This window comes from Accipiter gentilis, chromosome 3 (genome assembly GCF_929443795.1).
Source record: "Accipiter gentilis chromosome 3, bAccGen1.1, whole genome shotgun sequence".
Taxonomy (NCBI): Eukaryota; Metazoa; Chordata; class Aves; order Accipitriformes; family Accipitridae; genus Astur; species Astur gentilis.
The window spans coordinates 12,063,159-12,087,995 of NC_064882.1; the positions used below are offsets into that span (position 1 = coordinate 12,063,159).

Consider the following 24,837-nt stretch of genomic DNA (forward strand, 5'->3'; position numbering starts at 1 on the left):
TGCTGAGAGCACTGAGTCAAAACAGCAGATTTCTGTGTCTCTGTATCTACAGATACCTTACATTGATAAGATAACATTTTTGAAAGTTCTCCTTCCTCCAGACTTTCCCTCCATCAGCCTCTCAGCTGTTTCTTTATAGAGTATGGTTTTTGCCTCCCAACTTATAATGTCCTTCTTCAATTTTAACTTTTTTTTTCCATGTCTCAGAATCCCCTCCTCTTCTGCTCCATTTTGACATTTACTCTCCTTCAGGTTGGGGTTTTTTTCCACACATTACTTGACATGAGATGTCCTCTGCTCCCTTTCTCACCCTCCCCTCTCAAAATATCATCGTAATCCTATAGTGTCTTTTCCTCACTTTTCCATTACTTTTTCACTCTCCCTGCTCATCAGAAAGACCTTGGAGAAGAAAAGGTGGTCAGCTGCTTCAGGATAGGCACTCCTGTCAGCACTTCCCTTCAAGCCATGTTGTTGCAGGTTTGTGATTTTAAAAAAGTTAGGAGTGTAAATATGCCCCTGCTTTTAGTCCCTTCTGTTCTCTTCCTCCTTTTGATTGCTGCTCCTTCTGTTGACTATGTGCTTTTCTGCCCAGCATCTCTGTGCTTTGAGGGCTCAAAGAGGAGACCCCAAACCCTGAATAGCACTAGAACAACAAGGCACGTTTGTCTTCCTCAGGGCACCAAGCAAGGCCCCAGGTAAGTGCTTAGAAAAGCAATTCTAAAGATATCCAGCTGTGTTTCTCAGAACAGCTACTAGGGGAATGGCCTCATCTTGCTAGACTTTCCTAAACTGCACGGAGGGAGCCCACTGGTCCAGCACCCATTCACTGCAGCTGGTATGTGAAAGGAGAAGGGTTTTGTAGCAGTCAAAGATGCTGGGACTGTGATAGCCACCAGTGGTTTTGTGTTGAGATGGCTGAGCTTGCATTTGTAAGCAAGTTCCTTCTATGCCTGTAGGTCCTCAAGGTTAACAAAGTATTTTTAGCCCAACTGTCACAGAAGTGATGAATGGGGACTGGGAATGGGAAATCCCATGTACTATTTTTTTTTACATCTTTTATCTCTCATCCTAATAAGCACAGAAAACCTAACCCTATGCTGCCAGCTATTTGAAAATAAGCAAACACAGTAAATAAATCTACCAGCATGTCTGCGCATACACTAAAATAGTTATGTACCCTATTTGCTTGCTTGCTTTTTTAGGGAAACCTGGAGAGTTTTGGTTTGAGTTCTTTCTCTCTTCTCTTGTCCCTCTGCTTGTCACTGGTAAAATTGGACTGGTTGTCTAGTAAGTGCTAAAGAGGGTCAGTCTGGCAGGAAGCTGCAAAAGTAGCAGCTTCCAATGCATTCAGACTTTGCACCCGTAGTGGGAAAACAAGCAGGAGCCAGCGGCCTCTCCCATGTGTGTCAGCTTTCCTTGTGCAGAAGACAAAGGGTACACCAGCACTGGCGCTTCAGCTCTGACTGTGCTCCAGCAAGGGCTCTCCTGGTTGCCCACGCTCACCGTGCTGCAGCTCCTGTTGCAGAGCGGTCTCGGTGCAGGAGGGCTGCACCGCTTGGTGATGAAACTTCTGCATCAGAGGATGCGCATCAGGAGCACAGCCACAGCACTGCAGCTCTTTTGGGTCCTATTGGCTGGGTTTGTTGAAAATAAGGCCCTAGACAATTAATTTTGCAGGGCTGCTTGTGTGCTGAAGGGATTTGAATGCAAACCACGTCCCACGTACCTGGAGCCGGCCATCGCTACGTAGCTGTGGTCTCCACCACGTGCACACCACTACTCATGTACCATTTCCAGGAGCAGCCATCACGGTTGCAAGCTTGAGGCCGCAGAAGCGCAAACCCCGGAGCTGGGTGTGCCTTGGGATTGTGGCCAGTGACCAGGACAGGGACAGCAGAGAGGGGCATTTGTCTTTCTGGCTATGGCAGATGAATGCTGCCACTGCCTCCGTGGCGAGGCCCCCTCCTCCCTCTGCACTGCTGCTTCTTGCGGCCCGTTGTCCAGCCCACCCCAGCTGCCTTGAACCAAAACCCCAGCCTCGGCTCCCTCCCAGGCCCTTGCTGCCGGTTGCCCCCAGCACGGGGAGGCCATGGGGAGAGAGGCTCTTCTCTGTCCAGTTTAGTGCTTGCCTCTGGCTCAGGCCCCAAGTGAACCTGCCAGAGAAGTCCTGTTTAGCATCCAGCTGCCGCAGTTTAACATGCTTCTGCTGGACACAAGCTGGTGATGATTTTCAGACGCTTGTAACCAGGCCAGCTGTAACCCTCATCTCAGGGATGGCCCTGGCAGAGCTTCTCGGTAAAATGGTAACCACTTTTTTTTTTTTTTCTCCTTTTTTTTAAACCTAGACAATGCAGTATATTTTTTTTTCTTTTCTTCTAAAGGAGTGCTGAGTCACCTTCCCTGAAACTTCCCAGGAAACTTTGGGTTGAGGCAGAGGTCTCACCGTCAGCCTAAGTCTGCAGCGGAAGCATCAGTCAGGGGAGGCACCCGAGGAGGAGAGGGGCAGGGGCCGATTTGTCCATCACGGTGCAAGTGCACGAGGCCACCCCGGTGCCCAGCCTGAGGAACAGAGCCCACAGAGGGACCCCAGTCAGAGCCCAGGCCACCTGCCTCGTCCCACAAAGGGGAGGGACTTGGCCAGCCCACACAGTAGGAGAGGAAACCCAAAAAGCTCCCCAGGTCTGTTGTTGCTCTGCCGTCCCTTGGCTCCTGCACCTGGCAGGCTGGCAGCCCCCTGGGAGCCCTCCCCAGCAGCACAGGCAGTACTAGCGTCCCATCTTCTCCTCCCCACTTACTTCTGAAGAACGTAATTTTATCTTCCAACCATAGTGTTTTATTTGTAAGTAGTCTCCAGTGGACCCTGGAGATTTATTATTCATTCACAACGAAGAAACTCAAGAGTCCTCAGGCCTAAGGCAGCCAATATATTTATTGTTCCTCCTTAAAGGTAGACCCTTCGCCTGTTACGGTTTTATTATTACCTATAACCCAGTATGGAGAGATGGTATTTCTCATGCTTTGCTGTTAGACAGCAGATAACAGTTTCACTAAATCACAGTTTGTACAGAAAAAACCCAAAATGAGTAACCCACTTATTTTTGAAGACAGAAGTAAAACAAACAAACAAAAAAATCCCAGAAAAAACTAAAGCCTTACAGAATGACAAACAGTTTTGAAAAGCTCTTTCGCTGCATTTAAAACGTTCGCCTAGAGACGAGTGGACTTTCCTTGAACCAGAAACTAATAAAAGACTATTGCCTTTAAATATTTAGACCATTGCAGATTTCAGAACTGTTTGTCTTTCTAAAAATGAGCTGCTTGGGATGTTGCTGAAGAGGGAGCTGCATTTTTGACACCAGATTAGTAGCAGGGCTAACTAATCATCAGGTCCAGCCAGTCAAGACCACCAGCTTCACTCTCAAGACAGAGAAGACTGAGCTAGTCCCCCATGTCAGGCTAAAAAGGAAGACTGTTGGCATTAGCTTTTTTTGTGAAAAAAGAAGAAAATAATCGCTGGACTATACTGACATGCAGTGTGTGAATTTTGTGTCTCATGACTGCTGCCTTGTGCCATGGATAATGCAGACAGTGGTGCAACCCTGGTGTTGGTCTCCATGAACAGACGGGTCAGCAGGTGACCAGCTTCTGCCCAGATTTCTTCCAGACTGGGGTCTCTGCAATTTGAGGGGAAGAGAAGGAGGGTGGATGCTTTTCCCCAGAAGGAGAATGAGAGAATTGGAGTATCACGTCTTAAAAACTTGAGAGATTTTACTAAAACAAAGAGGAAAACTTGAAAAGAGGGCAGAGGAACATGAGAGTGTACTTCAGTAGCAGGGCAGTCGCTGTTGGGACCAGCTGTTTGAGAACATGTCCATGGTTGTGCTGTAAGGATGGGGTGTCCCTGGGCGATGCCCAGCTGGGAGCTGGGATGCAGCGCAGCCGCTGAGAGCAGCCGGGGCTGGCTCCCCCGGAGGTGCACCCTTCACAGGCGGAGTGGGATCCTGGAAGAAGCCCTGTGGGAAAGGATGGAGAGGGATTCTGGCAGCACCTGCCTGGCAGCGCTACCATGGGTGCTCCTCTTGTCTGCTGCCCAAGCGCAACGGCCCTCCTTATTCCTGGTTAACTCCTGACCTGAAGAACAACTTGCTGTCCTTCAACCTTTAGGTGGGAACTAGGCATAGCTTGCAAAACCAGCAAGGTACTTGGTGCTCTTGGTGGTATTCCCCTCTGTTCAGACAGCCTTCTAAAACACAAATCGTAATTGCTTGTCTCAAGCCATCAGCCTTCCCCCTCCCTGTGTGCACAGGATGTTTCTGCTCGTGAAGGTTTTGCTCATCCTCAAGGCTCCCACATTCGTCTTGGAATCAAACCTTCTCCCTTCTTTCCCTCCATTCCTATCGTACGTGCAGTAACTTGCTGTTCGTTCCCTTGCAAAGGCTGCGGAGTGCCTCCAAGCTTAGTTTGCGTCCAAAAAACCATCTCCTCAATTCAGCAGGAGAAGGTCCGTGATGCATCCCAGATGTTTGCACGTGGCAGCAGCCTCCAGACACAACAGATGATGGTAGGGAGATGGATAAGCAACAAGCAATTGCTTCTCCTTGTGCCCCTTCTCAGAGGCAGGGAAGTTTTGGCACTGACTCTATTTACCATGCTGGTCTATGAAACCTTTTGAACGTCACTCAGAGGTGTCTCTGTTGCTAGCTGTGGTTGTCATGGGGAACTGGAAGGGGGATGCAGAACAGTTTCAGATCATTATATAAGATTCATCTTATATCCTCTCTGTGGTTACCTACTGCCAGCTCCAAATTAGCCCATTCCTGTCCCTTCAAACAGAAGAAAAGTGCTGGCTAAAACCGTCTCTGCCCTGCAGCTGCTGTTCATGTGCTCAGTATGGCCTCGGGCTGCATTCAGAGCTCTCTCTGGTTGCCTCCTTTTTCCCACCCTTGCAGGATTTTTGGCAAGGACTGCTTTTTGGGGCTGGGTTTGTTACCGGCCAGCTGGGGCCCTCTTCCCTGGCCGAGGCCCTGGATGCCGAGCTTATTATAAGAGAAATTATTCAGTCTTAGGATGCATTTTTTTATACGAAAGCTGTTCAGCCAAACAGAGTCTCCGTGCTGCAAAGATTACCTATGCCCAAGTGTAGAGGCACTGTGAATGGCTATTTCCCACAGTGAAGCTGCCCACCCGCTTTATTATTTGGCATGCTGGCTAGGATGGCACTGTTAGGGCTGTCACTACCCACGCTGGTGACAAACAGCAAGGCTAGTGGGGGGGTGAACACAGAAAGAGAACTCCTTTTACATAGAAAATATCCCATGCTTCATGAACACCATGCTGGAAATAGGCCCATCAAAAATAAGATTATTTTTTTTCAGGAAAGAAGTGGCTTAAATACTCAGCTTCACAGAGGCAGGCAAGGGGCTGAGCGGCTCTTCACTAGAGATTTTTTTCTTTTTATTTAGAGGTTGAAATGGGTAAAGACCTTGCCCACTCTACCATGCTATCAGCAGCCTCAAATGAAACGCTGTTGTGCTCAGCTTCCCAGAAGGATTACTGTATGCCAAAGCTTAATGTTAGCAGAAGCAATCCTTTACTAGGGACAAGGGGAGAGAAAAAACCAAACAAGTCATTTCTAGCAATCTGTATCGACAGCTTTTTCAGAGAAATAGTCCATATAATTCAGAGCGGGAAAGAGAATTGTATCAACAAATTGCTTCAGAAGAACAGACTTTGATGAGGCAAATGGGACCAGTCCCCCAGCCTGCACTTCAGTAGAAACTAATTTCTACAAAATGCTGTCCCAGTGATACCTCACACCGGCTGGATGTGTGGAGAGGGGCAGGGTAGGAGTAAATGTGGGAGGAACAGCATGGCGAAATTGTGATGACAATCATGGCGGCATCCTTTTTCCAAACTGGATGGGGAGCTCTGGCTTGTACTGATTCATAGTTTGTTTTCATGGCACTATTTATAAATCTGCTAACACTTCCTAAATGGTAACCCTAATGGCAAATTACAAATCCTTCATAATTTGACATGTATCTGAATTATTCTATGTGGTTTTAATGGGAAAAATAACCATTTCCTTGGCTGATTCAGAACAGCAAACACTGGAGACGGTGAACTGATTGTGAATGATGAAGCACCGTATGCCAAACCTGGCTGGATATTGCCTATTGGATCAGAGCAGACGTGGCTCTCATTGGAGCTGATTTGGGAAAATCCACCCTCGACCTCAGCCCCCTTGCCTTTTCCATCACGAGGTACCGCAGGCATTTTCAGAGGTGCCCAGGCCACCAGCTTCAGACGTCTCCAAATGCAGCTCTCCCCCAGGCACCAGGGGAAGCTGTGGGATGCGTGGGGCAGCAGCTTCTGCAGTTTGTGGGGTCCTTTGGTGGGGGCTTTGTTTGGACCCTGTCAGTGGCAGGCACAGGGCAGCTCTCCAGGGCAGCGGGGACACGTGGTTGTCACAGCTTTGCCTATCCCACACGACGAGATGCTTCACCCGCCACGGAGCAACCCCTTTTGGAGAGCAAGGCCTGTTTCATTCACCTCAGCTCCTACACCATTAATTCCTCCATCCTCCTCCTTTGTATTCATTTCTTAAGCTGCTCCAGCTGTCACATCTGCACACGTACCAGCTGGTTTCCCATTTTTAATTGCCCTCAGAGGGCTTCTTCAAGAGCCACACCTGCTTTTGTATGGGCCTTAATTTGTCACTGTCCAAACTGGAGCAGCAAGCATTTAAAATTCGGCCTCTATGACCGTGTTGTATTTCTTCAAATGTGTGATTAATTGCTGAGCCTTTACAGGCTGCATTCAGCTATTTCTGCATAAAACAGAGTCTGTCTTTTGCTGGAAAGCTCACCACATCATGGATATTAAATATCTTCTTGTCAGTGGGACTTGTGTCTGTTCATCCCATTTGTTCTTGCAGAAGGAGGTTGTATGAAATGCAAAGAAAGCTTGGGGCTCTCTCAAGTTTATTCTGTTTAGAGGGAAAAAAACCCCAGTTATTTTCCTTTGTCAGAACTATTCTTATAAGGAAGCATGTGAGATTAGGGCAGGAGGGGATGTTCCAGGTCATGCCATCCAGCCCCTGCAGCATTGGAAGCAAGCAGGTTGTATAATCCAGCTCGTAAATTGCTTGAACTCCACCTTAAAAAATATTCAGCTTTTTTTTGGGTCCTCCTTCACAGCTGCTATGGGAAGGCTGCTTTAAAACCTTATTTTTAAGCCCAAAGTGATTTCCTTATCATGTCCATGCTCGGAAAAGCCCTCCATGGCTGGACAAGGGTGCTTTCCCTCTCTCTTACAGCATCTTCTCAGCCGAGATGTGTGCAAGGTGTGGGATGTGGCCAGCTGGGGTTACCCCTGTCCCACCCCACATGGGTTACCCATCTCCCACCCCTCGGATCCTCGGGCACAATCAGTGAGCTGCGATCTGAAAACCATGGTGCTATCTACTCTGGCAAACACAGAAACAAAGTCTTGCCCCCAGAAGCCCCACCAATATGGGGAAGATACGGAAGGAACAGCAAGGCATAGAGAGATTTACAGGTAGATGGATGAATGGATGGATACATGGGCAGGCAAATATGCACCTTTGAAAAATTAGTTTTGAATTTGCCAGAGCCCCCTTCTGCCCAGGGATCATGTAGAGGGTGGGAGGCTCTTCAGAAACCGGAAGCAGGCCCCTCCTGAGTCACTTTGTATGGCCATGGCCTGCAGGGGCAAAACTAACCTGAATAGGGGAGCACAAAAGAGTGATTGCCAATGCACTGGTTGTTTTAGTACCGTACGATAAGCAGCACATTTGACCACTGAAGAAATGCTAAAACTCCCTGTTATGGACAGGTGGCTCAGTTATATACATTTACATGGCATGGAGGCAGCCCAGTGCGAGCGGCAGGTTGGCCGGGTGTTCAGTGGGGATTGTGGCTGATCCCCTGCAAGCTCTCCCTGTGCTCCACAGCCTTCGCAAAAGCCGGTGCCACCTAGGCCTCCCTTTTTCTACCCGGCAGGGAAGCAACGCTGGTGTCTCCAGCCAATTTTGAGGGTTACTTAATATTCACCATGCGATATATCTAAGTGCTGAGTAATGTTTTAACGTATTATTAATTTCTCGAGAACAACAGAAGGCTGCTAGAGAGCTGTCAGTGCCCACTCCCGCAGTCACAGAAAATTGGTCATGCAGGAGATGCCCACGCGGTGCCGGCAGAGGATGCTGACGTTTGGGGGGCTGGCTGCCCACGACCCCTTGGCGCAGGACACAGGGGCAGCTCCTGTGCACACGCCGGTGCCCCTTGCTCTGCAAGGCTGCTACAAGCCTGATATTAAAAGGCCTCGTTCGCCGCTGCTGAGGGAGGAACGAAACGAGCTCCCCGGAGCTCAGCTAAGCCCTGATCCGTGCTGGCGTGGGAGCTGGGCACTACGTCTCCCCTGCCTCAGCCCACTCTCCTCAGCCCTCCTTGCTGTTTTCTTGCTGTCTTTTATTGCTTTAATCAGAGTCCTCCTGAACAGCACTGCTGGGACTGCCTGACCGGAGGGTGCCACGTGTAACCTCGAGTGAAGCTGTGAGTGAGAACGAGCAATGGAGCAAGGAGCTGCGTCGCTCATCCCTGCCGCCCTCTTTTGCACAGCTATTTTGTTTCCCGCTAGCGGGATCAGGCTTTGATAACAACCAAAGCAGCTCCAGAGGCAGCCCAAGTCCTCTGTATTTGGAAGTGTATCCAGCTGATTCCTGTCAAGCATCATTAAGGGCCATGTAAAGACCCAGCTCTCTCTCAGGCCACCCTCCATCCTCCTGCCGAAATTAGGGCAGAAGCAGGCAGGAGGCTCGCTCAGGAAACTACGCAGAGGCAGCAGGTTTTTTTTGGGGGGGGGGCCGGCCCAGTGCTGCGGGAGGAGGAATCAGCCATAGAGGGAAGGGTAATGGAAAGAGAATTAGAGGGGAGAAAGAGAAAAAAGCTGCGATGAGAAACACAGGATGAAAGGAAAGTCCCAGTTCTTACCTTGCTCGCTACAACCCTCCTGCCTAAAAGGTACCGCTTTCTCCCGCCCCACCCCAGCCCTGCCTACTTAAATCACCCCATTTTTTAATTTTTTTTTTTAATTTTTTTTTTTTTCCAGGAGGGCTGCGTTTTCCTCCCTGTCTCTCCTCCAAGGGGGAGGGTGGTCGCGCGGCTCCCCCGGGCCCTGCCGTCCCCGGAGCCTGTGCCGCGCAGGGCGGCCGGCAGGGGGCGCTGCCGGGCCGGGCACGCCGGGGCCGGGGCGGCCCGGGGGTCCCCGCCGACACCACCACCACCACCACTACCACCACCCCCCCGTAAACGGGGGCTCCTCGCTCCACTCCTGCCCCGGCACGCCAGCCGCCATTTAGGAAGCTGCACCCTTTGCTGCTGCTGCTGCCGCCGCCGCCGCCTTGCTGGCTGTCGACACGAAAAAAAGGGGCAAAGGCGGCCACAAAAGCCACTTCCAGGTCCCGTAGCGCCTTTTCCCTCAGGGGGGCCGGGCGGCCTTCCCCCTCTCCTCAGCGCCCTCCCGACGCCCGCCCGCAGAGAAAATACTGTTATCTCAGTGCTGCTGCTGGTCGACGCCTTCCACCCCGCCCGCCGCGGGAGCTTATCTGCAGGCCCAGTGCACCGGTGAGGCCCCCCCCAGCCAGCCAGGAAACCGGTAGGAGCGGCGGGAAGGGGCGGCCTTGCCGCCGGTGTGGTGGTGTGGCTTCCAGGCGGCCGCCCCGCACCGGCCGGGGCAGCCATCCCACAGATGCCGGGCAGGGCGAGGGAGAGACCAGGGCAGGTCTGCTGGCAGCTCGCGGTGATTTTTCTGATGAAATTGGGCTGGTAGAGCGGAAACGGTGTCACTGACACGGACCCGCCAGATCTGGGGTAGCGTTTACACCAGTTTGCGAGTCCATGGCGACTTGCGTGTAATTCAGATTTCATCAGAATAATCTATACAGCTATAAACATCTGGACGAAGCTTGAGAATTACAGTGCCCTGAAGAACAGAACTGAAATGCCGATGGTTTTGAGCACTCCGCAATAACCTTCCCTTAACGTGAATGTATTTCAGTACCTACACAAAAAACGTTATTCCATGTCGGTGAAAGTTGCCTCTCAAAACAGCTGTTAGAGACTCATTATGCTAAAATGGAGGGTTTCAAACTTCTCCCTTCATTAGGCTGTGTTTTCTTAAAAAATTCCCATTGGATTTGCAGCTGCCTGCCCTCTCTGCCGCATCCTTACAGGGAAAAGGAGGAGGGGGAAATGTTACCTGGAGCTTTTCCAATGCCTTTCACTTCCCAGTGCCCAGAGCTCCTTCGGTCTGCATCTCCCCCTGAGGTGTGGGGTTTAACCTCTGACAGATGTTTCACTTCGGGTTGGGGGTTTTTCCACACAGTACTTGACATGAGATGTCCTCTGGCCCTTTTCTCACCCTTCCCCCTCGAGATGTCATCCTAATCCTATGGTGTCTTTTCCCCACTTTTCCATTACTTTCTCTTTTTCGCTCTCCCTGCTCATCAGAAAGACCTTGGAGAAGAAAAGGTGGTCAGCTGCTTCAGGATAGGCGCTCCTGTCAGCACTCCCCTTCAAGCCATGCTGTTGCAGGTTTGTGATTGACAGAGTTTTGACTTCTACTGAGCAGTTAGGAGATGAGGAAGGTGGCCAGCTCCACAAAATCTTTTAATTAATCCCTTAGCTGTGAAGTCCCCATACTTGTGGCGGGCTCTGGCCAGCATCCAGGCCGATGGGAAAGTGTCTCCATGAGGCTGTAGTCTGTGTGGGCAATGCGGGCTGCATCCCGAGAGATGCTGGGGGGCTTAATCTGCCGAGCCCTGGCCAGCCGTGCTATTTACATGGCTGCCAAGCTCATTGATAAAAAAAGGCTCGGCTTATTAGGTGGGAAATTGCCATTTTTTGGCACTGCTATGGGGAGCTGACTGAGACTGATTCCGTGCTGTCCCCATGCAGGCAGTCCCTCAGCACCCTCCTGTTCACGAGACCTGTGTTCATGGGACACAAGGGGAGCACCTCTGGGCAGACCTTGGCGGTGCTGCCAGTTCAAAGGGAGTCCTGCTGTGAATTAAAGGACTTGTTGGCGTACCTGCACTGCTTCTCCTCCATCATCCCCTCCCTGCCCCTGTGGTCAGTTAATGTAAGGAAAACAAGGTAAATTCCACGGAGCAGGTTTGGAGACTTATTTCTGTTAAATCAGTTTCTTCCTCAAACATAGTTGCTGGTTTCTGGAGCTTAAAGCAGGAGTAGGACTCCTTGTCCTTGAGGCCCTTCGTGTTGGTTTTTGAGGTCTCGTTGCCATTTGCACCACCCCATGCTGGGATGTGGGGTGTACCGTGAGGGCTTCAGAAAGCCCAAACCAACTGAACCCTGGTACCAGTGACAGTGCACCTGACTTCTGCACAAGCAACTGATGTGATGGTAGCACGGTGGGCTTGGAGAAGTGGGTCTGGAGAGAGCATCCAGGGCTCACCTCTTTACTTAGGAAAGCAAAATAGTTTGTCATGTCCATTTGCTAGTGTGAATTACATGTCCCTGGATGGATGTTCAAAAGGTTAAATATTGAAATGTATCTGGAAAAAATGACTGCATATACAAGCTACAGTATCTTGTGTGATGCATTTAATATCCCTAATTTACATGCTGACAACTTTGCCATTTCTAAACAATGTTATCATTCATCTTTCTGATGATTAATCAGCACAAGCTTCAAACACTGTTTATCACACTTCGATGCAGCAATCAAACAAGAAAGGCAAGGTGTTACAGGGGTGTTTTTTGTTTGGGTTTTTTTTTTTCAAAAATCTTAAAGTTTTTACAAAAAGATGCTTTATTTTTTCTAACACCATTCTTAGAATTATTCACTCATTCACAATCAGTCATTGTATAAAAACATCATTCAGAAATAGGTTTTAAAATACACCCACCCCTGTTGCATAGTATACAGAAAAATAGGCGAGAGTCAAGACACTTGATTTTTGAATGAGAATGTGAACTGATTCAGAGGTACAACATTTCTGAGGAAGAAAGATGCACTTCTCAAAAAATGATCAGCTGTAGTTCTCCTGATGCTAATGAGCTTCTTGCAGGTCTACTATCAAATTTCCCTTTTACAGATCAAGTATCTTTTGAGGTGTGTTGCCATACACACAATGCTTGCATTAAGGTCAAACAAATCATATTGCAATTAGATTTACTCTGCAGTATTTGCATCTGGACACTGAGTACTGTGAGTTACACAAAGTACTCACAAGGATCAATGTTGGTTTCATGTGTCATGGCTCATCCCTGGAACAACTCAGTGGACCTGATTTGTTATTTCCAACTTCTGTTTGTATAATTGGGAGTCTGAATATACCCTTATACTTTGAGGATCTTTTCTTCTGTAAGAGGACCTTGGGTTCTGTTCACTGTAAGAGTTAAAAGGGAAGGCTGTGGAGAGATTAACAGGCACTGACTGTATCTATCTATCCTGTTGACTTTCAAACAAAACTTGGTAATTTAGTCATTTGGTTGTCTTGTATACTGATAATTTTTTTGCTTTAAAAATGTGCTCCAGTGAATTCATCGAGCCTGGTCCATTAAAGAGCAACAGGGAACTCTGAACAATAGGTGCTTGTTTTACAGCTACTGCAAATGCTTCGAAAGCACTAAATTGCCTTTTATACTCAACAGTCTAATAACAAAGACTGATTTTCTCCCTTTTTTTCCCCAATTGATTTGATGGTTCACTTGAGCTTTAAAAACACATTACATAAATCTTTATGGTTATTACAGAAGTCTTTTGTCAAGTTTAATTTGGTGTTTGGTTTTTTTTCCACGGTGTAATCATTCACCCTTAAACTCACGGTACCACACATACCCAGATCGTGCTTGACTCTGGATCCATAAGAATAGTAAGTCCTAAAGGTTTATTTTGCATGGGGAGGGACCTATATCCTTCCAAAGGCAGTTTGTCACTGAAAGCTCTTGGTTCAGAGGTATATCAGAAAAAGCGCCAAGCACTCCCAAAGGCACCTCTGACAACAGCTCTATCCTCTGCTGCTATTTAACTTTACCGTTACAACTTTGTTTGGGCTTGATAGGCTGTGATGGAAATATTAGCTAGGATTAACTGAGAGGGTGGGAGATCCATCAGTGTAGACCTCTCTCCCTGCTGCAGAATAAAGGGGAATGTGCTGCTCACCGGGCAGATGTGTAGAAAGCAAGAGCTGGTAGAAAAGCAGTAAGTGTTGAAAAACCTTCAGGAACACAATTGGGTACAAAACCCTAAAATCTGAGCAGATTATATTCTCTTCACCAGAAAAAGCAGAGAGGCTGTTAAATGCCAGGCTTCCTTATCCTACTTTCTCCTGACCCCTGTGTGTCCAGATGCCTCTTCACTTTCCTCCTGTTTTTGAAGTGGAGGAATTCTATCGTTCTCCCCTTTCCCAGCACCACCCTCCCCCCCCCCGCCCCGCCGTGGTCCGTGAGGAAAGCCGGGCCCTGGAGTTGTGCAGGGCCAGGTCTCACTTTGGGGAAAATGAAGAAGGGAAGGCTGGGAGAAGTAGGATGCTCTCACTGCAATCCCGCCGATCCACCTCTCTCAGCATTATGATCGCTCAGCAAAGCACTTGGGTCTTTGACGAACGGGTTGGTATAGACGGGGCTTGGCTGGCACTGTAAGGAGAAGGTGGGGCTCTGCTGGTGGTGGAGCTGGAGCTGAAGGAGTGAATCAGAAAGAACCCAGTTAAATGCACAGAGGTTTATCTCCATGCCTGAGCATCTCAGTACTGGGAGCCAGGGTGAGCCTCTCAGTTAAAGATGCTGGGGCAAGATGTGTTCGATGCTCAGAGATGTCCACGTGCACACACCAGAAAATTTTGCGGATAGCCAGCCGGGATTCTGCTCTCATTGCCAGCGCTATAAATCTAGAGTAGCGACACCGACTTTTCTGGCTGTATTTGGAGCAGCACAAAACCCAGCTTTACATTGTAACCACTGTAAATGCAGGATGGGTCAAATTCACACCTGGTGGAGCACGACGGAGGAGTGGGGGACAGCACTCTATTAATGAAGCTATTATTCAAACGAAGAACTTTAAAAAAAAAAAAAGAGAAGGATGGAGTTGCTGGTGACACTGACCAACATTGTTCGGGGATCACAGTAAGGAGATCTGCCGGGCGAACAGGGAGAGCAGAGCTAGCGCCAGGGCGCAGCTGCCGCCCGGGGGGAGCGGTGCCAAGGGGGCCGTGTTTCGGAGCATGCACTCCACCCTGGACCAGGAGCCATTGTTGGGCAGCGGCTGTATTCCTGCCAGGCTGCACATGATGTTGTAAATATCCACGGATCTGATGGGAGGCGCTCGGAAGTTGGATCGGAAATCTGTAGGGAAAACAGGCAAAGAGAGGAGTTGGCGTTGTATGGTTTGGGGTTAGCTCCTGAAATGCGGGCCGCTGCGGGGCAAGGGCTCCTCTGCCTTCCCTCAGACTTACCCAGCAGGCTGGGATGTGGCACACTGTACAATTTACAATATAGCTCAGCAAAAACATTTTAAATGTTTTTATTCATTATTTTTACTTCTAGTCCAATTTTATTCTGAAAACAAAAAAAATAAAAAATTAAGTATGGGAGCTACTTTACTGTGTGTGCTTGGTAGAAGATTTGATAGCCTCAGATTAATTGTATTGCACATTCTGCTTTCCTTTTGCTCCTGTCTGCAGTTGCAGCCTGGTGCTCAGCAGTGTTTAAAGGGCCTGATGAAGTGGAAACCAGGGGTTTTGTGTCTGTCCGTCGGACAGGTGGCTGAGGTGTGCTGCAACCTTCCCAAAGAAAGTGCTCTGTGTTAGTGAGTCCGAGTCCACCAACAAAAAGAGAATTCATGTGTTTCAAAGAGAATTAAAAATTTAGGCCAAAATTTAGGAAAATAGGGCAAAGGTATAGAGTTACTGCACTGAGATGTCGGAGAGAGGCTGACCAAATCCCTTCACATCTCTCTGTCCTGTTTCTCCAGCTACAAAACAGATACAGAGCTAGAAACCTTCCTGGCATCCAGCCGTAGTGAGGAAATCCTGTCATCTCTTTGTAATTTTGGGGTGTCACAGAGTGTCACATCAGGGTCCTGACGTGCCAGGGGCTGCAGGGATGCTGGAGCAGGGGCTATGGGGCTGTAGGTAAGCGGGACACCAAGGACGGCGGCATTGTACCTGGCCCATATGCAATGAAGAAGGCTCTCATGTCCATGAGCTCGTTGTCATAGCCGTGCCAGCCGTTCTGCCAGGCCTCCTTCCTCCCCGTCCCATTCTCCCAGAAGGGCAGCTTGTCCCTGCTCTGGGCGAAAACAGCAGAGCACAGTTAGTGCCCGCCTGCCGGGCTGCGCGTGGGGTGCCACGGTGTGCCATGTTGCGTCTCCATGCGCTGTACCACCCCATCAGGCCCCTGCACCATACTGTCAGTTGCACAGGGGCTCATCACCAGGAGGGGTGATCCTTGGCTTTGCCATCTCAGGGAGTAGCCATCTCCCAGCTGAGCAGGGAGGACAAATTTCTGCCTCTCGCTCATCTAAATTTCTGCCCTGAGCTCAAAGTGTCACAGCTATATGTGACACCTGTAAGCAAGGTGGTGTCCCTCTCCTGCTGCATGCTAGTGGTGCTGCTCTCCCACCCAGCGCCACACACTCCCGTGGATTTGATCGGGTGTTGTTCTGCCCAACATGCCATTGGTACCATAGAAAAAGCAGCCATTTTTGCTCCATTTGACTAGTCAGCCTAAACAATACAAGTACCACCCCTACCATATACTTTCTAATAATTATTATTTCTTCTCCCTGCTCATTTTAGTATTAAAGCAATGAAGTTCCTTCCAGGAAACACAGGCTTGGATCTAAGATGGTACCCCTCTCCCTGGCATACACCACTCTTAGTTTTCTCTCCCTGCTTAGTGGATCCATGCTTTAATAATTTGTCATCGTAATTCTTGTTTTTCCTTGGCCATATTGCACTTAAGTTGTACTTTTAAATTCCTTCCTTACTTTCTCCTGCTCTATATTAACAGCTCTTACCAGACTACCTACAGTAGTGCCATATCCTGGCCCGCTCAGGAGCAGCGGTCCCTACGGGCTGCTCAAAATGCTGGACCAACCCTCTCCATGAGTTTCTCTTGTTCCATGCTCCCTAGGGGTGGCAGCAGGTGTGACACTCCAGATATCCCCAAAACTATGGCAGGAATTTCACTTGGACGAAGAACATCACCTGACAGTTCATTAGACCCCTGGCATTAATTTCTCTGATGGTTACAGAGAAGTAGCTACAGTTGCCTAAAATGACCAGGTCTGGGCTTCACACTCTATCACAGGAGCACAGAAGATGCCCCAAGAGTCTCCTACATTCCCACCCTGGGCAAGTGGTGCTGCAACCCCTGCAGATGGTTAATCAGATTGACCGAGGATCCCTTTTCTTTTACAAACATTTGTTTGATTCTTGTTTTCCTCCTCTGCCCAAGAAGAAAACTGACCGTGTGCAGGAGCACTGAGGACAGCAGTGGTTATGGCTATGAGGTGTAGTTCTTCCGACTGCTTTCCAGGGGAGCTCCCAGAGTATCCCTTGCTTTTCTTCGTATGTAATAGTCAGCAGATGTACCAAATAATTAAACAATTTTAGCTGACAAATTAAATCTCTGTCCTTGTCCCCATCTATTTCACTGACAGCACTCAGAGCAAGCCAATGAGAAAACAGACTCCTTCCCCCTCTTTCTACCATAGCACCTCCTTATGCTGTGGCTCTGCTTGCTGTGGTTCCCGGGGACTAATTGTCACTGGGCTGCTCACCATTAGGCAACCCGTACAGCATTTGGTAGCACCAGCTCCAGACAAGCCAAGTCACATCTAATTTGCGGTGTTTCTTTGGCAGTATCATGACATTGCCGAACCTACGCCCGTCCACAGTCCTGTCAGCTGTTGTGGACTCAGCTGCTTCCCCAGGAATGTCAAACGCAGGAGGTAGGATGCCTTTCCATCATCCACCCAGGCACCAGGAGATACCCACTCGCAGCTAGATGTGCAGTCAAAGGCACAGTCATTTCCGTTATTTTTGCTGCTAGTTGGGTCAGAAAACACTACTTTTTCTTTCACAACTGCAGCTGAAGTGAGAGCTTGTGAAACTAATGTTAACAGCAGTAGCTTGAGGGAAAGGGCTGTGCAAGCGTCTCAGCGCTGCCCTTCTTAGAGCAACAGGCTTTGCCTTACAGCAAACCCCACAAAGCCCTGGGGCATCTCTGGGACCAGGGCGCTGGCAGCACCCCAACATGCCTGCCTTAGCAAGCCCAAATGGGACAGAGGACTCAACCAAGATATTAATTTTTCACGCACAGCCTAAGCTTGGGCTAGCACTGCTCCTCAAAGATGAAGCAGGGGTGTCTGGGACTGCTGACGATGGACTTCTCCCTGCATGTGCGCAATTAGAAGCTGTACAGCAATTGTTCCCTAAAACTTGGGAAAGTACACTGGGATGGGTACAGGGTGAGCGCACAGCCCTGAGGGCTAACGCCGTTGTTGCATGCAGGGGAGCAGCTGGGGGAAATTCAAGGATAGGGATCACTCACTCATGTGGAGGGAACAAGATAATATTAGCAGACCAGCATCAATACAGCTGAAGATGTATGGAATCCTTCCTCATCCTGCTGTAACTGAAATATGGATGGACTTTTGTTCCTATGCTCCTTGCTGGGGAAACCCCACAACTTTCCAGATACATCCTCTTTGTCTCTCTCTCTCTCTCAAAAAAAAAAAAAAAAATCCCCTTTTTCAAACAGCTTATATCTATCCACTAGCCAACAGAGAGTTAAAACACCCCATAAGCGTGATAGGGAAGAGCTGAATATCCTCTCCTCAGTGGTTTGGGCAGGAAATATAATAGAAGGCTCAATTATTGCTTTAAAAATATGACAGGAAACTTTCATTTTCATATCCCATTCACAGATAATGAAAATGTACCGAGGAGAAGGAAAATCTGACAGCATTAATGAGAGGACATTCTTGAAAATCAGAAACAATGGGAAGGAATGGGCAGAGAGACAGAAATAATTACCATAGCAGCAGTGTTTGCTGCACTGTTATTAAGGTTTGTCAGAGTTTCAATGATTTTTTTAAGTGCTTTTTTTTTTTACAGACTATGTAAAAAATGTTCTGTGTTGAACTTCTGTACAAAAGAGTTTAGTTGTAATTTTTTAAAATCATTTTGACAAAAATGTTTCAGATTCCTACTTTACATGTCTGAATCTTAATTCTGGCTTCTTTTTTTTTTCTTTCTTTCTTTTTTAACCAGAAATGTGGTGCTCACCCATCCATACTCAAAAGCAATCGGGGTTTTTTAGAGGTGCACTTTTTTTCAGGTGTAGAAATTATTATCCTAAAGTCAGGTTGGCTAGCGAGACGTGGTGGTGTGGATCACCTTCAGCAAAGCCTGGTAAGCAGTAGCTCTGAGGTACAAGAAAGAGATGCTCAAATGAGTGACAATAATCTGCAATGCAGTGATGGGCAATGACTATGCTGGGACACCGAAAAAAACCAGGACGCCTTGGTCCTGTTGCCAAGTTACTGACTTAATGCATGGCCTTGAGCAAATCACTTAGTACTGCACCTCTGTTTACCCACTTAGAAGATATACAGGTTGCCTTGCCCTCCGAGCTGTGGTGAGGCGCAGTTAATATCCGCAATGTGGAGATGCTCAGTAGCGATACAAGTACAAAATAATAATAACAACAACAATAATTTAAAGTAACACAATAAGTTGGTATGAAAAATCTCTTCATGTGCAAGTCTAATTGATTTGCTGCTCAACAAGCTCTCAGATTTCAGTGTATGCACTGGGTATCTCTGAGGAGTAAACCCCTGTCTGACCCTCCTGAGACTGGAGGGCTTGGGAGAAACAGGACATTTTTAGGACAGAGTCTGGTGCGTGGGAAGCCAGGCAGAAGGATAAGTTGCCACAAAGTACTGCTGAATGGAGAGGCAGTAAGAGCTTGAAATGGAAACACTATTTTGTGCCTGAGATGAAGGTAGATGGGCAGGGGAGAGAGGAGTAAAGCAACAGAACTGGAATGCAAAATACAAAAACTCCTCCTGCTTTATGATGACACAGAAAAAAGAACCGTCTTGACTATTTAACTTTGTCTACCTTCAGCATAGCTGCCGTGCCTTTAGGCTCTTCTAAGCACACGGCAATACTTGACATTAGCTTTGTAGTCAGCCCAGGTAAGTGATGTAACACTTTAACTCAATGCCCAGCACAGACTTGTACATTTTTCTTATTGTTTTCATATATTGCACCTTTTCACATTCATGTCTAAGTATTTTGCTTCTCTACTTTACCTCTACTATGAACCATCCTTTCTCGGCCACGAGAGTTAGAGGAGACACAAATTTTCCTTTTTTGTAGAAAAACCTGTCTGGAATATCCTGTATGTTATAAACGTGCATGTGTTCCACAGCTTTCAGTTTTTGATATATCTGCAAAGAAAACAAATGTTAGGACACCATATGGCTGTAAAGAGCATATACGCAGCTATGGATACATGGAAATACCTGAATTTGTAAAATAGCTAATTCCTTTTAATGGCTAATCATCAGCATGTTCAAACTGGGACTTTGCCGGTCCAAAGATGACGGCTGTGCAAAACCTGTTTATGCGGTTTAGGAGGTTCTGAAAACTTGGATCATAAACACATAGGAACACATGAATTCATGTATGAAATGTATTTATAATACATGCACTGACAAATGTATGCATGTGAGTATATCAATGTGCAGTGATAGACCAGCAGAAACCAAACCACCACAGGAGACAGTAAGCTAAGTGGTGAAAGATGCTCAGAGGCACCACGTGGACTGGGTACAGATGCAGAAAAGGGATATTGCCTTTGGCCTTTGCCACTCATTCCCTCTTTGTGCTCTTGAGTGAACAATTAGTGTCACCTCACCTGTGTTTCTTACACTTAACCAGTCAATCCCTATCAAAGGGATTGATAGTGCTTAATTATCTGCTTCATAAGGATGCCGTGAGATTAATCAGCCAATGCCTGCGGCTTTGAAGCTGCACAATGCTGTACAAGTGGTTTATTAATATTAATCATACTGTCTGGAATATAACCACACAAATGTGGTTAAACCCCAAATTATTCAGAAAAATATTTTAAATGTCTAAAGAAGATGTTCATATGGCAGGAAGGCGGCAGTTATTGGAGTCCCCAGAGTGTATATTGCTCTTTTGCTTAAATATAAATAATCTTTAGGAATAAATAGCTCGATTCTGCAAAGAATGAAAGGTCCTTCTTTAGCCTTTTAGCTAAATCCCCCTTGCGTGTATATGTGTGCAAGAGATTTGCACTGATATGCAGTTGCCGAAAGGACGGCACCAGGGTGTGACGGCACGACTCAGCCAGACCCTCCCACCATGACCTGGACTAGAGAGTGGTCCTGATGTTTCACCAGTACTTCGGGTGCTTCAAAATGGAGTAACTCTTAAAGGTGATAACCACTATGTTATGATATGATCTAATTCCTAAACATGGCTCTTTAAAGTGAATTAAGAATAGAGGAATCTGACTACTGGGAAACAGAAAATCAACTTTATTTCGCTTAAAAAAGCAGCACTCCACTAAGAAGTCCTAAAAAGAAATTAAGAAAACAAAACCATGGTGCGATGCATTGTACTTTATTATCCTTAGGGATATTAGGCTGTTTAATGAGAGAGAAGCATGTGCTTAAGAGCTTTGTCGGATGAAACCCCACGTCTGCATGAAGTCGCAACTTATACTTGCCCTTCTTTGAATGCCTGGCCTACAAAAATAGGGATCTCTGACTTAAGGCTGAGGTGAGCATCTATAAACCCTGTGATCCCCTGCAGGAACTCTGCGAATTGCTTACACATGCCTCTACGACAAATTTCAATTCTGGCACTAATTTTAGATGTTCACAATATCACAGCTATACAATTCCTGGAGAGCCTGTTTGGGTGCAAAAATTAGCAAATATTCTCTTAAAAATATTTGCCCAAGCTACAATATACTGTAATTGGCTAAAATATAATATAGAAAACAAAATTATTCACCTGGAGCATGGACTGCCAATTTTGTACATCCACTCATCTATATTCTGAGGACAGCAATAATGACTTCTCAAGCACTGGTTTCTGGTTAAACTATAATGTACTACTCTATTAGTTACAGATGCTGCATTTTCATTCTTTTAAAGTGGTTTCCAAATTTTTTCCTGTATTGTTTTAATTTGTCCCTTAAAATCCTGCAGTTCTAGCCTTGGGCTTTTATGGTTGATTCAATCCCACATGCTTGTTCATCAAAATTCTTCAAAGGAGAATATTGTAAAAAAAATTGGTTTTTGTAATTCTGGTCTAATGGAATTAATTCCTCACACTCTATGGGAGTTTATTGGAATATGAATGCCTGACCTCCTCCAGATCATTTGAAAATCTCAGCTAGAGTGTCAATAAATTGAGTCTTATATATATAAAATCCTAAAAATGGGTTTTGAGCTAAAATCTTTCAGCTGTTTATCAGATGCACATAGTGGTGGGGTTTGAAAGCATGTATCTGTGCCAAATAACAGTCAAAGTTCACGCTTTTTAATTTGGCTGGTGTGACTTTCTTTCAGAAACCAGTGTCACAAGAGTGTCACAGAATCCAAGTCTGACTCCCGATAAGAGCTCAGGCTGATTTTTACACACATATCTGAGACCAGGTTTTGGATGTTGCGAGCAAACAAAAGACATAATTGTCATAAAAAACAAGGAAACACAGAACTAAATAAATACGAATAAGCTGTACTTACCTCTGCGTGCTTCTCTGGAGCTGGCCAGAGGCTCACAACAGGACCTCGATCCTTCATTTGTATGGTATCACTCATATTGATATAGTTTTTCAGCTCAATCACTTTGTCCGCCCAAGAGATGTCTGTCATCCCATGATCAGAGAAGAGGAGGACGTTGACATCGTGCTGAAGACCCATGCTCTGTGAAGCGAGTGCATGACAGCCATTATGGCCAGAAATGTGTTTTGCTTTGCCTGCTGGCAAATTTTAATTCCCATTTGACTGCCACTGATTTAGTGGAAGTCGGCCAGAAGGAGCATGGTCACAAATGCCCTTCAGTGTGGTTTGCCACCACCCGTAATGGTGGACGTCCACTCTCACTTGCTGCCCTGGAAGAGTCTGAGAGGTTAGCGCCAAAGACAGATTTGCCAAAATAAATCAATGCCTCTGCTAAATAACTAGATGCTACATCCCGGTCCCACAAACCAGTTGTCCCAGTTTGTCTTAGACAGGATTTTATCTAACTGTTCTTCATCTGTAGGCCAAAATGGGGGGGGGAGAGCAACTTTTTCATGGTACACCTGTGGTAGGAGTATTTCTCTCTTCCCCTCCCAAACACAGGCATTTAGCATTAGAGCTTTCATAATTCAGTGAAATTGGAAATACATATTCCTCTCCTCACTGAAACACATAAAAAACTCCAACGTGCATTTATCATTGTTAGAAATATTCACAGAATCAACATTTACCAAAAAACTTGGTAAAAAACTCCTTTTCTCACTGCAAAATAGTTTAGATAATGTTTTTTAAAACAAAGTTTAAAGTACAAAGTTCTGAGTGGTGCCATAAAAAACACTATAAAAGTTAATCGTCTGATTCCACAAACCTTAGGAAGTGAGTGGTTCTGATTTGTTCGCCTACTATAAAGCCCAGCCAGCAACACATGTTATAAACAGAGCAACATGTATATCGGTTTATGGTTTCCTGGGGCTATTGGTATAATAAGCCACTAGGAAGATTATAATGCCATCGACAAAAATAAAAATCAGGGGAATGGTGCCTTGACTTCCACGTGATCTCAGTAGCCTCTTTTTCTCAGGAAATAAAAGTTTACAGCCAACGCATCCAATTAACAGGCATTAAATAGGCTCTTGGCAGTGCCACAAAGAGCAGTTTGAAAAGTCCTTTCCAAATGCACCCGGGAGCTGGGTTTTTGGACACCACTCACCTTGATGAGCGTGATCATGTTGCTCAAGGCTTTGTCCACCTCCTTCAGAGCGTTCTTCCGCTGCTGGGACGAAGGGCCGTAGTGGTGGCCTTCCACGTCAATGCGCTCATAGTACACAGCAGCCATTTCGGCGCTGCCGTTGCTGGAGGTGGGAGGAGAGGAAGGAGTGAGAGGCTGTCACACATGGAGACCTCCTGGCTGCCGGCATTATTGTCCTCACCGTCACGTAGAGCCACAAAACCGCCAAGGAACATTTTCCGCTTCCAGCCTGGGCTTCCTAGCCGCTCTCGTGCGGCTGGGCTCCTTACTCATGCCCAGAGTCGCCTGGGTTCACCTGAGACTCCCATCAGAGATGACAGGTAGAGACTGGCATATGCAAACACAGGCTGGCCTGGCAGCCCTCTGCTACCTTTTGAATTAGGAAGGAGGCTTTTCCTTTAATGACAACGAAAGACCTAGAAGAAATACTAATTTCTGTGCTGAATGCCCTTATTAAAAGTATTGTGGGAATTACCCATTGAATCTGCTTTAATTAAAGTTTGGCACTTCTGGCTTTCTCCTGTGTGAGGTCTTCCAAACCACCGAGGTCAACTCAGGATGTGTTCTTCCATGACCTTGCAAAATCCCGAGTGGTATGAATTGAGGTGAAATTTTAGATGGGTTTTTTATTCAGGAATATGGCCAAAGGAAAACTAAGGTAATCGCAGAGTTGCACAAGTTTAGCTGATCACACGTTTCTGCACTGAATGCCCTCAGCCTAATTAGTGGGGATTGCACATACATCAGTGCTTAATTACATTTTCATGACCACTCTACAGTTCACTGTAAAGCTCCCTGAGAGCAGTTGTGTGGATAAAATTGCAAATCCATGCTCATGAAGTTCAAACCCAGTCTTTTTCTACTGTACTTAATATACGACAGGGTGTGCCATCCATAATACATGCCCTCATCCAGATCAAGATCCCTACAAAAAGATGTGTGATGTCCTGACAGGTCCACCTTCTCTGATTAAAGATACCCGAGTAGTCTGGTGTAATGAGTGAGACAGAAGAGAAAAAATCAGAGGTGAGGGACTGACTGGGTCTGTCATTTGCATTTTTAAGTTTGCTGAAGGCCTTAGAGGAGCAGTCCTGTGGGAAGCTGAAGGTCTCTGCTGTGGTGGGAATTTCTCCACTGATGGCCCTGAAGAACAGTGTTCTTTCTCACTCTTCATGATTTTAAAATCATTCAAATGAAGCAGCCCTTCCCTCCCCCCAGTTTCATTTTAAGCATTACTTTCCATCTGTATTAGGCATAAATTCATTTCTAAAATGTAACCCTGTGATTTCTATATTGCAGGCACACTCACTGGACCTATTGAAACAGTTTTCTTCTGCTGCAGTGTCTATTAATTAGCTATTTAGACTGCTTTGTGTCACACTGCTTTGTGTCTTCTCACCTGTAACTAAATGATCAGAAGCTAAGAAAGAGATTTATTGCATAGAACAAGTGGTCTTATTTAGGCTGTGGTGAGATTTCTCAGTGAGGGCTCAGTGCAGTAAGGATGAACATTCAACTTTTTACATGACTTCAGTGGGACAAGGTCCAGTTATGTGGCATGCTTAGGAGTTTGCAGGATTGGGTACAGCACATCCAGAGCTTGTAAGACTGAGTTTGACTTTGTTTCCTGTTTTCCTAAGAAAACTAGGCATCTCTGATCTTGGCTTGCATGGGAGAAGTGCTCTGTCTTTCTAACTGTGTGTTAGTCCTATCTTCTCCCATCAGCAGTAATTTTCAAAAGAAATGGC

At 46.7% G+C, this 24,837-nt stretch overlaps 1 protein-coding gene across 1 annotated transcript in view; it reads right to left on the bottom strand.

The window, feature by feature from the left end:
* Positions 1-11,664: 11,664 nt before the first annotated feature.
* ENPP6 (ectonucleotide pyrophosphatase/phosphodiesterase 6) overlaps positions 11,665-24,837 on the bottom strand; it is a 33,680-nt gene continuing 20,507 nt past the window's right edge. The window contains exons 4-8 of the mRNA XM_049796955.1: positions 23,051-23,192; positions 21,844-22,023; positions 19,369-19,506; positions 15,209-15,332; positions 11,665-14,387 (exon numbers count right to left, since the gene is read on the bottom strand). Coding sequence (XP_049652912.1) covers positions 14,164-14,387; positions 15,209-15,332; positions 19,369-19,506; positions 21,844-22,023; positions 23,051-23,192 — 808 coding nt within the window. The 3' untranslated portion in view covers positions 11,665-14,163. The remainder of the gene's footprint in view (positions 14,388-15,208; positions 15,333-19,368; positions 19,507-21,843; positions 22,024-23,050; positions 23,193-24,837) is intronic.